Raw genomic sequence first — 17,860 nt, 5'->3', positions numbered from 1 at the left:
CAGCATCTGTGTTGCTGCTGCCTGATATAGGCACCTCTTCTTTATCTAGTATGACCATTACATTTTGGGCAACCTTTTGTAGAATATACAGTCTTGGTGTACTCTATGTACTTTCCTTGTCCATCTCAAGAACACCTCACCCTTTGCATTGTTAGTCATTATTGCAGATTTATCTGTATTTTGGCTATAAACTATATCTGAGTATCAAACCACAATATATTTCTAACTGCATAATATTGTGTACTGTAGAAATATAAAAATATAGAAGCAGGATGTGGAAGGAAAGCTTAACTCTTTTTCTTTATTTCTGATTCAAAACAGTCCCCTAAGTGTTTGTTCATTTATGAGTAAGCATAAAGACCGAAGAGATGAAATGACTGCATTTATTGTCTTGGATCCTGATCTAGACAAAAAAGAAGGAAGTCATATATTGCTAAAACAAAAATAATGAGGAAAAGGGCGAATAAATCTTTTTGGTAAAGGAATAAAAGACAAACTCCAGCTTTAGGTTAGGAAAATGTCTATGGAGATTCTCAGTCATCCAAATAATGGTTGTCCCAAAGGTGCTTTTTTCAAGAGGCAACTGGACTTTCTGGTTTTGTTTGAAGACATTTCGCTTCTTATCTAAGAAGCTTCTTCAGCTCTGACTGGATGATGGGGAATGGAAGGATTTGTATTCCTTGCAGACAGCTGGTCATTTGCATTCTTTTAGAGCAGAGGTCTTCAAACTTGGCAGCTTTAAGACTTGTGGACTTCAACTCCCAGAATTCTCCAGCCAGCATAGCTTAAAGCTGCCAAGTTTGAAGACCTCTGTTTTAGAGAGTCATTGAGGCCACTTGGACATTTATTTGTGTAGTCATGGTCACCTGCATAGTGAAAAAAGGGTGTGGAACTGTTGAAAGGACTGTGCTGTAGACAGGAAATAGATTATATCGTATCCTCCCCCTCTGTGGAGAGAAGTCTGTTCAATTTTGACATAGATGGTTTTGTTGACCCCTCTTTCAAACCAGCAGTTGTCTCTGTCCAAAGTGTGAACTTTGCTGTTTTCAAAAGAGTACCTTTTGTCTTTAAAATGCAGAGGGGCTGCCGAATCTTGTCCTGATGGGTTTGTTCTCCTATATTGTGCCATGCGTTTATGAAGTTTAGGTTAGGAACAGCTTAAGGGGATGGAGGGGAAAGTCAAACAACCAAAGTCCCTCTTTATAGGGGGAGGGGCAGTTATTTTTTTTTTTTTTTTGTTATCTAAATATTTTCAAGCTATTACTAGTGTGACCCAGGATAGATTTTTTAAACAAGATAAAGGCCTGTATATATACAATCAGATCAAATTTTGTTCCTTCAATGGTATGAATGCATCAAGTTGAAAGTATGAAGTGAAGTATATTATATACAAAAGAAGGATAATGCTTAGGCAAGGAGGCTCAGCAATTTATCATCCATTTATGTGTTTCTAAATTTACATAAAGCTACCATTACTTTTTGTCACTGTGCCTAAGTAAACTTTGGAATATATAAATGAATTATATTTTAGTTGATTTTTCTTCCTGGGCCTTTTTTTTCTTTTCATTTCTGTTAATCACTGCAAAATTACATCTCATGAAGATGAAGGAACCTGTTTCTTTCCTGATTATAATGAGAGGCAGGTGTTGGCTGTCTCTGAGGAACAAACATGCAGTTCAGCTTGAAAGTAATGGAAGCAGAAGCCAGAGGAAGCAAAACGTGTTATTAAACTTCCTGGCAAAGTACTTTACATTTCCTCTTCACCACCCTAACCCCCAAGTGGAAGTAAACATCAGCTGAAAGTACACTCTGCAACTGAGGGTTTCTAAAGTAATCAATAGGCAGTCATTTTAGATGAGTTTCTTCATTTAAAAAAAAAAAGCATAAGACTGATTAATAGGGCTTTCCCTGATATTTGGCAATAGTTACAAGTTGTCTCATAAACTGCTGCCATGTTTGATAACACTGTAATATTTGTAAAGAATCACGTTTTGTTCATTCCTTCATTTGTCCAATCATAATTCCAGTTGAGAAGAATTTCATAGTATAAAAAGACCTGTACCATATGCCTATAAATATTAAGTAGAGAGAAACCATACAACTTATTATCCCTTTATCTGCTACAGTTAATGTAATCATTCATTAATATTAAAGGTTTGTTTGCTTTTTTACAACCATAAAATGGCACCTTTCCCATTTCCCTAATTTCTTGTTGCTTTCTCTAGTGCCAAATACTTTTGGCACTAAAATTACGATATGGCTGTTATACACAAATATATTCTATTGGGTTCACTGGGGATTACTACATTTTGATAAGTGTTGCTGCACATAGTGGTAAATGAAATAGGATAGTTTTTGGCATCTATAACAAAAAGTAGTGTGACAATCCCTATGCTGCCAATGATGTCACCATGTAGCTACAATTCGAATGCTATTAAATGTGAAATATTTATACTCTGTGACTTTTAAAGCTATCAGCTGATCAACTAAACATAAACATTCCATAGACAAACATAGACAAACACAAAATTACCAGTAACCTAAGAAACTGCCTTTTAATGAGTCAGATGATTGATTTCAGAAAGTGCCATATTATCTACTCTTAGCTGGAAGTAAATGTCTACTTAATAAAATTTATCCTTGAGCCTTCTAAAAGAAATGGCTAAAGGTTATATAGCAAAGGGAACTAAACTCCCTTCTCTCCATTATTCACGCACTAATTTTACCCTACCTAATATGATTGGTGCAGAAATGTATGTGTCAGAAAAGATGAACTGCTGGTATGATATGAGCAAGAACTGCTATAGTGTGTCTTTATATCTGCATACTGTGCACATACAATTACAGTGAATTAATATTTCAGATCTTCCTAAGGACTTTCATAACTGTATATCTCTACATTTTCTGTAGTTTATCCTGCCATCTTGTAATTGTCTAGATATTTGCAGCTCAGAAATGATAGCGTTATAATATTCCTTTTAATCACCTCATAGTTTTTGATACCAAATTCTTTGACAATCAAAGAGATAACTGGGAAATGCTTGGTGAAGCTTCACCAACACACTCAAGAAAGACAATAACTAAGTCTCACAATACTCTTAATGAACTTGATCAATGAAAGCTAGGCTAAAAAGGAATCAACTGACCATGTCAACTGATCTCCAGCATGTTAGATTCAGTCTAAAACAGATTCGGTCTTACATAGGATTGAATAAATCCCACCAAATCGGCAACAGCCACAAATTTTCAATTTAAGGGGAAATACAGTACTCTGGCTCATAAAGATTGATTTTGGCTTTGAAAACTCAAAATAGTGTAGAGTTTTAATTAATAAAAAGAATATATTTAATTTCAAAGTAAATGCCTTATATTTTTCTAGAAATAAAAAAATCTTTTATGATTTCCCTCTTTGTGGAGAAGACAGCAATGCAACTTCATCACAACCAGCCATAATTGGCAGGGGGGGAAATTGAGTAGAAGTCTATGGACAAAAGGTTAAATTGAACAAAGAATCAAAACAGTCAGGGGTGAGGTCTTCAATTAAGATTGATGGTCCAGAGTCCAAATTCTCTAAAAATATACTTTAATTAATGAAATTTCAAAGGCCACCTGACATTCCATGCCTTTCATCTTTTGGTTTTAAACCAGGCAATCTTTCTCTTCTAAAAAAGATACATTTCAGTATTCTTGACCAAAGTAATTTCTGACGTATGAATTATAGAAAAATATCATGAACTTCAGTATTTGATTAAACACAGATCTGTGTTATAGGACAGATTTATCTTTACTGGCACATTACTAGTATAGGCCGTTTACTGCTACTTACATGAACAAATGAGAGAAAGTAGGGGAACAACCAATCCCATCTTAAGCCAGACATCTTTGCACTGCAATCCAGATCTGAATTGATGAGGCTTCAGAAGCAGCCAGGAACAATGTGACAAACAAGCAGTTTAGACTGCAGTGTAAATTACCCTTAATATGGAACTTTGTTTCCTTGTCTCCTCTTTCATGTTCTTGGTCAAGACATAGGCATATAATATTGAATAGCAGGTTTTAAATCTGTGCGTTCCAGCATTTTCCTACATTGATCATCATCTTTTGTGTTGCAATAACACTGGAATGTGAATCTCACAAGAGTATGCTGTTATATGCTTTCATTCATTCATTTATTCGATTTATACTGCCTACTGAGGTCTATTGGTGATTTACAATAAAACATAAAATCAAAATTAATACAATCATGTTAAAATTAAAATAAGTAATTAAAATTGTTAAAAGGATTTTTTTTTTTATGAATAAAGAGATTAAGCCATTTAACTTAGTGAATGAGTTGCAAAGAATTGTGGCAGATAAAGAGAAAAAGCTCAATACTTTTCATTATGAGGTGAGCATATGGCATTGTAGCCTGCTAAGATGATTTCAGTGATCAAGGGTATGGGTTCATATAGAAAGATATATTCTTCCACTTAGCTAGCACATTTTTTTCTTTTTTGCTAAAACAAACTAGAAACAGGTGCAATGCTATCTTTTTACTACAGCATAATGTGGTTTCATTGATAAATTTGGCATTAATTGAGATATTTATGTTAAATACAAAAGTCATATAAAGTGTACTATGGTAATCATATCTAAAAGTTACCAGCATGTGGCCCACAGTATTAAGGTCATTTTGTTCTGGAAAAGACACAGCTGGTAATGGGTATTCATGACTCTTGCAACCAGAGACAGTTGATTCCAGAAACTGCCCCATGTGAACATCTGTTCTTTCTAGGAGAGTGTAGCCCAATTCAGAAAAGCAATGTCTATTACTTCTCTGGAATACACCCACTCACAGTGAACACCTCTGACATGTCTGGATTCAGTGACAATTTACTATCCCTCTTTCAACTTACTGCTAAATATAAATCAGGCAATCAGGGAAATTAAGTATGTCTAATAACCTGCCACCTAGAAGTTACAAACCAAATTGGGTAAAGATCTATAAGTGATGGAATTTACTGGTCCAAACAACCTGTCTATATCTTTGGAAATCACAAATCACAAATTGATTCAGTCTAACAAAATGAGTCACCAAATCCTTCTATAATTAACAGAGAGTTAATTATAGAAGGATTTGGTGACTCATTTTTTTGGTGACTAACAGTGGTGGTATCCAGATTGAACCAAATGGGAGAAATTTTATTTGCAAAAAATAAAAAACAAAAAAGTTATTAAAAGCATAATAACAAGCAAAATTTTGTAATCAAACTCTGGGAGGTAGAAGAGGAGAATTAAATCCTACATAGTAAGAAGATCATGAACTAGTAGTTTCCTCCTGTAATATATACAATGTGGGAGAAAAACCTACTTTTCTGCTGAAATTATCACTGACAATGTCTCCAAATAAATGTTATGCAGTGTCTTATTAGATTTTAATTTTTACCAGTGTTTCCAAAATTCCAAATGTACAACTAGCCAGAATATTTGGAATCCCTGAGTCCCTGTGACTGCTGGTAATAACTAAATCCAAGTAAGACTTGCATAATTATGGCTTTCTGTATTTTTCAATCAAACTCAAAGATTACTTTCATATTTTACTATCTGTGACTTTTCAATATGTATAAAACTGTATACCATTTTTCATTAGCAGACCTCCTTTGAAGTTTGCAGAATCTATGAACTTGTCTGATTATGACTCTTCCAGCCTACAGTAGAACCTCTGGTCACAAATGCTTTCTGACCATGACCAAATTGGGTTCCAACCAAAAAATTCACAACATTTTTGAATCTGATCACGAACACATACTCGGGTGGTGATCAAGCATGGTCACGACCAATTTCCCCTTCCACGCCATAAAATCCTGATCTGCTGAACAAACTTGTCTGCCATTTCACATGTTAAAGTTACCCTTTAATCTCGTTCTCGCTGGCTTCTCACTTGTTTTGTAAAATTAACTTTCTCCCCGGCCAGGCAGCCTCTCTCTCCCTGTCCTACCTCCCCGGGAGAGCCGCTTGATGCTGTAGAAGCCTCAATCGCAGCTTTTTTGTTACTGTTGCTTTGCATGCATGGTGAGGGCTGGGAACAGAGCCAAGCAAGCTCTGTAGTTGGGAATCCCAGCAGCTTTGGAAGCTATGATTTCCACCCCACCTCCCCTCCTCTCAGTCCCAAGGATTCTTGTCTGCCATTCCACGTTAAAGTTACTCTTTAATCTCGTTCTCTCTGGCAGTTGAAGTGGCATCATGGCAACCTCCAGCAGCTGCAGAGAGCAGCAGCTCTGGGAGCAGGAGCCGGCAGCCTCAGCAGGCCGGCGACGGAAAGGCCATGGTACTCAGCTTCAGAGTGTGGAAAGAGGGTGTGTTGGGCCACTTCTTCTCACTGGGGCTTCCTTGCAGAGAGGAAGGCAAGAGGAGTGCTGCCCAGCCAGCCCAGCCTAAACCCACCTGCTCTCCCGTCCAGGTTGTGGGAGAGCCAGGCCCCTAAAATGGCCGAAAGGAAAGCAGGAGGAGCTATCAGTGTTATTAAAGGATTTTACATTTTACTATTACACTGTGAGTTCTATGGCATAATTAATTATTTTTGTGCTTAAAAATCTTTAAAAAACAATATTTATATACAGTTCCTAGGGGTCTGGAACGGATTGATCGTATTTACATACAATACAGTGGGGAAATTAGGTTCGGGTCATGACCAAATTGGGTTGCAACCATAGTTATGGAACAAATTATGGTCGTGACCAGAGCTTCTACTGTATGACAGTATGGTGGAACAATAAGAAGATTTCCTAGTTTCTCATAATATCCAAATATTGATCCAAGTATGGTCCAAGTATTGTTTAGAAATTGATATGTTAAACCAAATTGAAAATGTAGTTTACAATCCCCAAGTATAAACATTATTTTGCTCACTGAAAATATTCTGACTTTACCTGTTTAACAGACTTATCTATAAGGAAAAAAGAGCGTGGTAAACATCGGAGAGGTTTTAACGAATGACATCTACAATAGTGAATTCATACATTGCATCTTATGAAAATGTATTGGCTCGCTTTAACCTAATAAAATCTGCGAGCAGTGCTAGCATGATTGGTAAACCATGCCTAGCATTATGTGGTTTTTCATTTTTACTTATCTTAATAAATTTTACAGGAAAAAATAGAAAAAAACAGAAAATGGAAAATGAAATAAATGAAAAACTACAAAAAATACAGTTAACCAAGCTGATAACAACAAAAGATGTTTCTTCAAATCTCACATTTTCTTCAATTAAAATGTGGCACCAGAATGAAACTTAATCCTTGGAGTAATATCTGTTTGGCTGGCATGAGCTGATTATCCAACTGGCTGTAAATTAATAATTAAGCTATTTAATATTATCAAATCTTATTAATATTATCCAATATTATCTCTATTGGAAACAGTTTCTTTTCAGCAACCAAAATCACTGCCGATAATTAATGACAGTTTTTATCTTTCATAAGGACCCTTCCCGGCCATTGGGTTCCAGTCTCTTTGTCCAAGATTCCTGAGGGAAGGATTCTTAAATAACATTGCAGCCCCACATCCTTTGTCAGGGGGAGGATCTTTACCCTCCAGGATTTTTTCCGGTAGGTATTCCATGTAAATTTTCGAAGCACCCATTGTTAAGGTATTTGGGATCATGGGATCAGAACAAGGTGGACAAATATACTTTTTTTGCGGACATTTTGTATGTCACTTTTGTTATAGATTAGACAAATATACTCTAGGTTCTACATCAGATTGAGTAAAAAAGTGCATAAAATCCAAATTAGCATTAGAAAAAAGAGAAGCAATTTTTTCTTTGTTTTAAACAAATTAATATAATACAGTTAAAAAAAAGTAACTGACTAGACAGCTAGGGGCTCATCTACATCTATTGTGATGTAGGAGTTTGATGTCACAAGTGATAATGCTTGAAGATTTTGCATTGGTCTGTGTAATATGGCTATATAAATGTAATACAAATAGTACTTGACTTACAACCATATATTTAGTGACCATTTGAAGTTACAACAGCACTGGCAAAAGTGATTTATGACTTTCACACTTATGATCGTTGTGACCACATGATCAAAATTTGGGCAACTGGCATGTACTTATAACAGTTGCATCTCCCAGGGTCATGTGGTTGCCATTTGTAACCTTCCAAGCCAGCTTCAGACAAATAAAGTCAATGGGAGAAGTCCCAAATCACTTAAAGACCTCATGAACACTTAACAAGTACAGTGATTCACTTAACAACTGTGGTAAAAAAAAAAAGGTAGTAAAATGGGACAAAACTCAAGTAACAATTGTCTTTTGGGCTTGATTGTGGTTGTAATTCAAGGATTGCCTATATGTTCAGCTCCTTCTAAAAATGAAATGCTAGAACTGCTCAGCACTTTGGATTCATTAAAAAAGATATTTCTGAGCACCCAATGGCACAAACACTACCTCTGTCAGCATACCTTTAAAGCATCTGTGTCTTCTTCTGCAATGATCCTATGAAATGTTATCTATAGTTATTGGGTTTATTTACTATTTTAAGAAATAGAGTCCTTCAAATCATTATATACAGTATTAATGTATGTGAAAAGGGTATTGTGTTGCTTTATAACAGAAAAGAATTAAAAAGGAAGTCAGATTTCCAAATATATCCAGGAGCATTTTAATTTTCTTTAGTATATGTGGATTCAGTGGTGGGTTGCCCACGGTTTGGACCGGTTCGCAAGAACTGGTAGTAAAACCAGTGGGAGGCCCCGCCCACTGCCATCAGTGATCTGTGCATGTGCAGAAGCTTCCGTTCCAAACTGGTAGTAAAGGTAAGTAGAACACATCCCTGTGTGGATTGCATCTATATAGTGTAAACTAGCATTTATGTTTAAAATGAATTAAGAAATGAAAAATTAACATCTATCATAATAGATCAGTGTTTCTTTTCGAAATTCAAGTGGAGTACAATAGTAAAATATAACAATTTTCTTGAAAAGGTCTGTTTATTCACTCTAGTCTCACCTTCCATTTAAAAATAATATCATTAACTCTTTCCTGGCAGCTGTATTTCATAATTACATTTCAAAATAATATGTTAAATTAATAAATGCTCATCACCAAATAAAAAAAATATTTGTAGTTTCAAATGATAATGCAAGTTTTTTTTAAAAAAAAACTTTTAAAAAAAATCTTATCTCATGTTGATTAAGTGTCTTGGCAACACTTTTTAGAAGTGTTTGTCATTGCCTTCTTTCTAGATCTAATTGAGAAGGACTCAATTCTTTTTTTTTTATTTTATTGAAATTTATTATAATGCAATACAGTACAATCAGTCAGACAGTGTTATTTTTCTACACAGGTTAGATTGATTCTTCTTTTACTTTTCATCATAATATAACATATGCATATGTAATTTACATATGCATCTTAAGATTTATATTAACTTTTATCTATTCTTTATTCTATTTCAATCCACCTGTACCAATCATCCCACACTGTATAATATTCTGAGTCTTCTTTCTCATTTAATTCTAACGTTAATTTGTTCATTTCGGCACAATCTAGAACCTTCTGAATATGTTTCTCTGGTGCTGTGTCCTTTCCTTTCCAATACTGGACGTAAGCTATTCTTGCTGCAGCGAGTATATGTATGATTAGATATCTTTTTTTTTTCCTGATATTTTGTCTTTAGTATTCCCAGGAGAAATGTTTCAGGTATCAATTCGATTTTTTCATTGGTTGATTCTTGTAGCCAATTTTGAGTTTTTCTCCAATACCTCATCACTTCGGGACAGGCCCACCACATGTGAAAGAAGGTACCTTGGTGACATCCACGCTTCCAACATTTGGGACTTATATTTGGATAGATTCTTGCTAATCTCGCGGGCGCTAGGTGCCATCTGTATAGCATTTTATATTGGTTTTCTTTGTATGTTGCCACTTTTGTTAATTTATAGTTACTATTCCAAATCATCTCCTATTCGTCCAAATTTATATTATGTCCAATATTTTTGGCCCACGCTATCATTGGCTCTTTTACTACCTCTTCCACCCTATCGAATTCTAATAAATAATTGTATAATCTAGATAGTACTTTTTTTTCTGGGCCTATTAGTAATTTGTCTAATCTGTTTGTTTCCATCTCAATGCCAAATTCTTCCTTATCTTTTTTGTACCTAGATTGAATCTGTAGGTATGGCCACCAGTCAATATGTATTCCCTGTTCGCCTAGCGATTGATTACTTATAAGATTTCCTTGATTATCTAGAAGCTCTTTGTAACTAAACATTTTATTAATCTCTAATGTATTTGGGTATATCATGGCTTACATCGTCTATAGCCAATTCGGGATTTTCATGTATTGTTTTCTTCTAATTTCCTCCCATATGTGTATTAATACTTCTCTTATCCTGTGCCTATGGACATACGTTTTGGTTTTTTTCTTTTTGTCCCACAAGAAGACGTGCCACCCTTTTTGTAGATCATGCCCTTTCAAAATTAGGATTCTTTTGTTTCTTAAGTTAACCCATTCCCTTATCCATACTAGGATGGCCGCTTTATAATATACTTCCCATGCTGGGAGTCCGAAACCTCCCCTGCTTCTGTTGTCTTGTAGTGATCGCAAATTAATTCTTGGGTTTTTTTCCTGGCCCAAATGAATTTTCTAATAATTTTGTTGATTTCTGTAAAAAAAAATTTGTCTAAGATGACGGGTATCATTTGGAATAGGTATAGTAACTTGGGCAGGATATTCATCTTTATCGATGCTATCCTGCCCAAGAGTGATAATTGCACTTTCTCCCATTTTTCCAAATCCTGTTTTATTCTTTTAACCAGAGGTTATAATTATCTTCTTTCAGAACTGAGCATCTAGCTGATATCCATATCCCTAAATATTTAATTTTTTTTACTATTTGTAGGTCTAATTCCTTTTCTAATACTTTCTTTTGTGTTTTTGTTAAATTTTTGACTAACAATTTAGTTTTCCCTTTATTCAATTTAAGTCCGGCTACCTCCCCATACCTTCCTATTTCCTCCAGAATTCTCAGGCCCGTTTCTAACGGTTCCTCTGTGATGAATACTACGTTGTCCGCAAAAGCCTGGGTCTTATACTCCTCTCCCCTAATCTTTAATCCTTTTATTTTGCTGTTTTTCTTAATTGTATTTATTAGTGTTTCTAGTGTCAAGATGAATAGCAGAGGTGATAACGGGCATCCTTGTCTTACACCTTTCTTAATTTGAAATGAATTTGTCATATCCTCATTTATTATTATTCTTTGCCCTTTGTAAATTATAAATTGTTTCTACCATTTTCTCAGAATTGGTTCCGAATTTCATTATTTTAATTTGTTCAATCAAAAATTTCCAATTAAGGTTATCAAAAGCTTTTTGGGTGTCTAAAAATACAAGAGCCATTTGCTTCTCCGGGTGGGCTTCATAATATTCGAGAGCATCCACAACTATTCTTATGTTATTCCTTATTTGTTTATCAGATAAGAAGCCGTTCTGATCCAGGTGTATAATGGAATTTAATATTCTTTTCAGTCTTTCCACAATTATGATCATGAAAATTTTATAATCTGTGTTTAAAAGGGAGATCGGTCTGTAATTTTTAATTTGTTTTTGGTCTGTACCTTCTTTCGGAAGTATTGTGATTTATATGCTTCCCTCCACGAATCTGGTATTTTTGCTTCCAATAGAGCCTCATTACATATATCCAATAGTTTTGGTGTTATTATTTCATCAAATTTTTTGTAAATTTCTCCTGGGAGACCATCCGGGCCTGGTATTTTGCTATTTTTAAGTTTTGAAATTGCCACTCTTAGTTCTTCAATTGTAATTTCCTTGTTTAGCCTTTCTCTCTCCTCCTCTCCTACTAGTAGGGACTCTCCCTCCTGTAAATATTCTTCTATCTTTTCTATTTGTATGTCCTCCTTATTATAAAGCTCTGTGTAGTATTCTTAAGCAATTTAGATTTTGTCCTCTTTCTTATTCTGCAAATTTCCTTTCTTGTCTTCCAATTGTTGGATGATCTGCCTTTCATATTCTTTCTTTAATTTATAGGCCAACCATCTGCCCGTCTAGTTTGCATTCTTGAAATAATATTGTTTGGATTGTCTGAGTTTATTTGCCGTTTCCTCCTGGTCCAATATATTCATTTTATGCCTCAGTACTGTTAATTTCTCTTTGACCATTTTGTCTCCTGGGTTTAGTTGGAGTTTCCTTTCCTTATTTCCAATTTCTTCTTGGAGAGTGTTATGTGCCTTCCGTTTTTCTTTGTTTTTATGGGCATTATATGTTATTGTTACCCCCTTAGGTAAACTTTCACCGTGTCCCATAGATTGGCTAGGGAAGTATGTTGCTTTTTATTTTCTTTGAAAAATAATCTCAGTTCTCCCATTATCTTTTCTATATACTCCTTCTCTATTAATACTTGTAAATTTAGTCTCCATCTCCTAATCTTCTTTCTTTTTGGGGCCCTCCATTTTGCTTCCAGGGAATTATGATCGCCCATATATTGGGACTGATTTCTACTGTTTCCATTTCCAATCCTAATTCTTTATTTGCCCATAACATATCTATTCTGGACCACGATGTTTGGGGGTTGGAGTAAAAAATGTACTTTCTCTCATTTGGGTGCAGGTTCTTCCAAATATCTATTAGGTTTAGTTCTTCTATCATGTTAAAGAAAGATTTAGGTAATTTGTCCCTTTTTTTATTGTCTTTGCCACACTTATAGTCTTTTTCTGTATCTATTATCCCGTTAAAGTCCCCTACTATACAAATATTCCTGTATTCCATTTTAATTATCCGTTCGTATAATTTTTTTGTAATATTCTCCCTGGTTTTTATTGGGGGCATAAAAAGCTACTAATATATTATAAAGAGGACTGTCCAGATTCATCTAACTGGCATATGTGCCTAAGATAAGGGCCTGGTGGTGCCTAAGGGCCTGGTGGCTCAGCAGACTGATAGCATTGTGATTAACACCAGCTGTCTCAATTACAGTAAATTCGAATCTCACCAGGCTCAAGGTTGACTCAGCCTTCCATCCTTTCTAAGGTAAGTAAATTGAGGACCCAGTTTGTGGGGGCAATAAGCTGACTTTGTATAAATATACAAAAGTATGAAGGCTATTGCTTAACGCATTGTAAGCTGCCCTGAGTCTCTGGAAAAGGGCGGCATATAAATCAAATTAAAAAAAAACAAAGATAGTACTAGAATTCATTGTCTCCTGGTTCTAGCCTGGCTCCTTCAGCCAATGAACCAATTGGAAAGCAAGCCAATATATCATTTTAAATGATATGTCTACATGATGAATCATCAGGAGCATGGCCACATATCTGCAAAGAAATGGCCATCGAAATCTGAGTCTGTAACTGAAAATAATGTTCCTGGACATGTGTGATTATATGGCCCAGACTGAGGTACTTGAATAATATGCAGACTTCCTCCAAACCTAGCTATTGTAAAATTATTAAATGTAGAAATAGTGGTTAAATTTAATATTGAAAACATTATTTCAGATCAAATTTAGTTTTTAATCTGACCATGTCTATTTCTTAATTCTGGCCCTACAAACCTTGGAAAATTCTCCAGGCATATAATTCAAAGACCTAAAAACGTTGCATACTTCTCTTGTATAGAGAAGAATACTTCTTGCAAAGAGGAAATAACTCTGACAGCTATTATATGACAACCAGTTTATTGTCATAAAAAGAAACATCTCTTTCCTTTTTAACAACTGAAATAAAATTTAGTGGTCTTGCAGAAAGTGATATTTCATTCTGGTGTCATCTAAAAATGCCATGCATGTATACAAAGCCATCATGCTAGTCTCTTTGGGCTATTGTTCTGCAGAAAGTAAGAATAGAATACAAAATAGTAAACCAAACCAATTAAATGAATGACATCAGAGTGTAAAAAGGAAATAGTTAAATCTGGTTTATGCCACAAGTTTCATTACAGAATACCTGTTCATGCATGTCTATACTTGCAAACAATTCTTGTTTTCCTCACATCCACATACCACCTCGTATATTATCTTTTATCCTTTAAATTTCTCGTCTTTATTTTTTCCAGATCTCATTAACTCCACCCATCTGTCACTTTTTCAGCCTCCCATTTCCCACTAAATTATTCATCTTTCTATTTATTATTTTGTAATTTGATTTTCACTGCTATCCTAATGTGATAGGATTAGAAGTATTTTGATTCCCTTTCTTTGGAATTATTAGAATCAATGGAACACAATTAACTAGATTTAATTTGAGGCTAACTGTTTGGAAGTTTGTTCTTAATTCCTCTTTATTTATTTTTCTGCATAGCATGGAAACAAGAACAGGGATTTGGCAAGTTCAGAACAGACTAATAATTAATTGGCCCATCATTTAGTCAAATTTAGAATAAACCCACTGAACTGGAACTTCACTGACTTGTAGCTTACAAAAAAAAAAGCCCATTCAGTATATTATAATGGATTTCTGGTTGCACAATATAATTTTGACTTTCTAAACTATCTTCAGCATCCTGAAAAAAATCTGCCTTAGCTTCTGCATTAGTTTTATGAAGCAAATTAGCAAGCAAACAGATATATGTAGTGGAAGTACTTATGTAGTGATAGTACAGACTATCACACATGCTGTGCTATTTGAACATAATTGGATTTTTAAAACTCAAAATCATATTTATTGTATTTGATATATCCCAAGCAGGACTTCAACAAATCCTTTGTCTTGCCATAGAAACATCTTGTCTAATTCTATCTGATGTTTTTCCCATGTTAACATTTCAAATGACATTTAGAATTCTTATGTTGCAAGTCTTCACCTGCTATTTTAGAGACCACATATGAAAAGGCAGGTCAGCATTAGGAGGTTATATGCAAAATATGTTACATATTGCAATTGGCTAACTATCTATTTTGGAAATGCCTATTAATCACAGAATCTTTTCTCAAGCCCATTTTTAATATATTGTGATTTGCCTTGTTGGAGGATCACTTAATAAGATTCCTTATGAGAAATAAATGCATCTATATCTGGTAAACAGATTTATGTATCTTATTTTATTAGAAATTTTATGAGACAGGCAGGGTAACCAACTATAGCCAATTACTATGTTGCCTTCATAATGGGCACTCAAGCATTGTATACAATATAGCCAAATTCTGGGCAACGGTACCTGAAACCCAATATAAGATAACAATAAGCTCTTGGCAATATCTTGATAAAATTTATGGTTTTAATTATATGTGATTCTGATGTTGTTCTGTGTTAGCACTTGCTTTGTTTTCAGCTTGTCATATGTTTAATGTTGCTCAGTATCAAAACTTTCTGTGATGTGACTTAAAACAGCCTTTTCATGCTGAGCCCATTTTATTTTGTTTACATGAGGGTTTTATAAAATTCAAGTATCTTGTTTTAATTATTTTATAAAGAAAACAAATATTTCTAGTTGTGTTAAGTTCATAATAAAATTGGAGCAACATTCCAGATTCCCCAAGTGAACTTTTTATCAGTTCTACTCAAATGTAATTGATTGCTGTATAAAAAATTTAAAAACTACTAACATACTGTAGGTTTCTGACCTCCTCCTATGTATGGTAAAAATAAAATGAAAGACCCATTCAGAAATATTTTTCTAGGATATTAGTATTCACATGAAAACTGGTTGAGTGACTTTGGGCTTGTTATTGTCTCTCAGCCAACTCACTTCACAGGGTTGTTGTTGCTGTGGAGAAAAATAGGAGGAGGAAGGAGTATTAGGCATGTTTGCCACCTTGAATTATTTACAAATAAATTATAATAAAGGCAGGATAAAAATAAAAAACCTTCCTGTTTTCACAAGCAAAATCATTCATAAATTAAATTACTATTTGTAGATTAATTATACTTAGAATTTTGCTCAAATTTTATATTTAATATTAAATGATAGATAGATAGATAGATAGATAGATAGATAGATAGATAGATAGATAGATAGATAGATAGATAAGCTGATGTTACACTTTATGACTATGTTACCAGTAATGCAAATTGCTACAGTGACAGTAACTGAAAACAGTTTAAAGGGGATGCATAGTTATCTTCATTATCTCTAATATCACAACATGACAATAAAAAGCTGGCTAGAAAAGCAAAACCATCTCCCTGATTCCTTACAAAAGGAAAATAAAATAAATTGCTTATACCTGTCTTCCCTTTATACATTATATTTACTTCAGGATCTATTTATTTGCTGGGCTGTATACAAAAGAAAACCAAAGAGTTCCTGGAAAGAATAGCATCTTTCCTCTTCAAAATCCTGCCTGCCAGAGCTGCTACAAATAGGGAGGACAATGTTCCTCCAAATGGGAACTGGACATACTATATGTTCAGACAAGCTGCAGAGTTGAAAGAAAGTAGCAGCTATTTCTGATGTCAAATTAACTTTAACAAAGTTAGAAAAGTGATTTGATTCTCAGAATCAACTGTCTTCATGCAACTGTACAACAGTTGGTCACTGTTTTCAAATTAGCACACAATCCTCATATATTTCCATATTCATTGACTACAAGAATTATAGAGAATGCAATGGTTCTGTTACTCTATTCATTGAACTGCATTAGTGAAACAAGGATGATTCATATGAAATAATTTGTAGTCAGATATGTGATTATTTAACATGAAGGATTCTTTGTTGCTTCTGTAAATGTAGTACTATGTGGATTTTTCTGTAAAGATTATAGCAATGGCAATAGCACTTAGACTTCTGGATGGAAATCTGAACCACCCTTGAACCCCATGAAGATTGAAGTCCTGGCTATATGCAGAGTTAGCCTGCAATACAACATTCTAACCACTGCGCCACCAAAGGCACCAGGAGTGGGTTCTAAAATTTTTTACTACCTGTTCTGTGGGCATGGCTTATTTTGTGGGCATGGCTTGATGGTCATGTGACAATTCTTTAGGGTTTAGCAGAAGTACTGGTCTATCAGGCTTTTAACTGCTTGCAGAGCTGTACCAGTCTACTCATTTGTTTTTGGAGGTACCTACCCATTTATTTTTGAAGGCACCGGTCTACTCATTTGTTTTTGGAGACACTGGTCTACCCATTTATTTTTGCAGGCACCAGTCTACTCAGTGTGGTCTACCACCACACTGCCTTTTAACACTGATCAGCTGTAGGGCTGCCCTTTGAAGCCCCGCGGCAAGAGTTTAAACAGTTATTTTTTCCTTCTAGCTGATCAGCTGGGATTCAGGAGGCAGCAATAGATTGGGGATGGGGCCAAATAAAAGGTAAGAATAACGTGGGGGTCGGGGGGGGCAGAACCAGTTCGGTGACATCATATCGTCACCGCTACTAGCTTGGCAGAACTGGGAGGAACCCACCACTGAAAGACACTTCCTTAAAATGTGGGGTTTAACTCCCCAGTAGAAAGATCTAATTGTCCTGTTCTTGAGAGCTTCCAAGAATTACTGAGAATCAACAGACTAACAGAGTTGGAAGGGACCTTGTAGGTCATCTAGTTCAATCCCCCCCCCGCCCAAGCAGGAGACCCTACACCATTTCTGACAATGGAAGTCCAATCTCTTCTAGAAAGCTTCCAATGATGAAGCTCCCACAACTTCCAAAGGCAAGCTGTTCCATTGGTTGATTGTTCTCACTGTCAGAAAATTTCTTCTTATTTCTAGGTTGAATCTCTCCTTAATCAGTTTCCATCCATTATTCCTTGTCTGGCCTTAAGGTGCCTTGGAAAATAGCTTGACTCCTTCCTCTCTATGGCAGCCCCTCAAATATTGGAACACTGCTATCATGTCTCCCCTGGGCTTTCTCTTCACTAGACTAACCATGCCAAGTTCCTGTAACCGTTCTTCATACATTTTAGTCTCCAGTCCCCTAGTTA

At 35.1% G+C, this 17,860-nt stretch overlaps 1 protein-coding gene across 2 annotated transcripts in view; it reads left to right on the top strand.

The window, feature by feature from the left end:
* The window catches only part of EPHA6 (EPH receptor A6), a 443,720-nt gene that overhangs the window by 350,253 nt on the left and 75,607 nt on the right, over positions 1-17,860 (top strand). For both annotated transcript variants that reach the window (XM_070943735.1, XM_070943736.1), the window contains one exon: positions 7,461-7,586. In XM_070943735.1, coding sequence (XP_070799836.1) covers positions 7,461-7,586 — 126 coding nt within the window. The remainder of the gene's footprint in view (positions 1-7,460; positions 7,587-17,860) is intronic.

This window comes from Pituophis catenifer, unplaced genomic scaffold (genome assembly GCF_029215685.1).
Source record: "Pituophis catenifer annectens isolate HBS135680 unplaced genomic scaffold, rPitCat1.0.hap2 SCAF_4, whole genome shotgun sequence".
NCBI classification, from domain to species: domain Eukaryota; kingdom Metazoa; phylum Chordata; class Lepidosauria; order Squamata; family Colubridae; genus Pituophis; species Pituophis catenifer.
The sequence above is the reverse complement of the archived record's forward strand: the minus strand, read 5'-3'. Positions and strand labels throughout refer to the sequence as shown.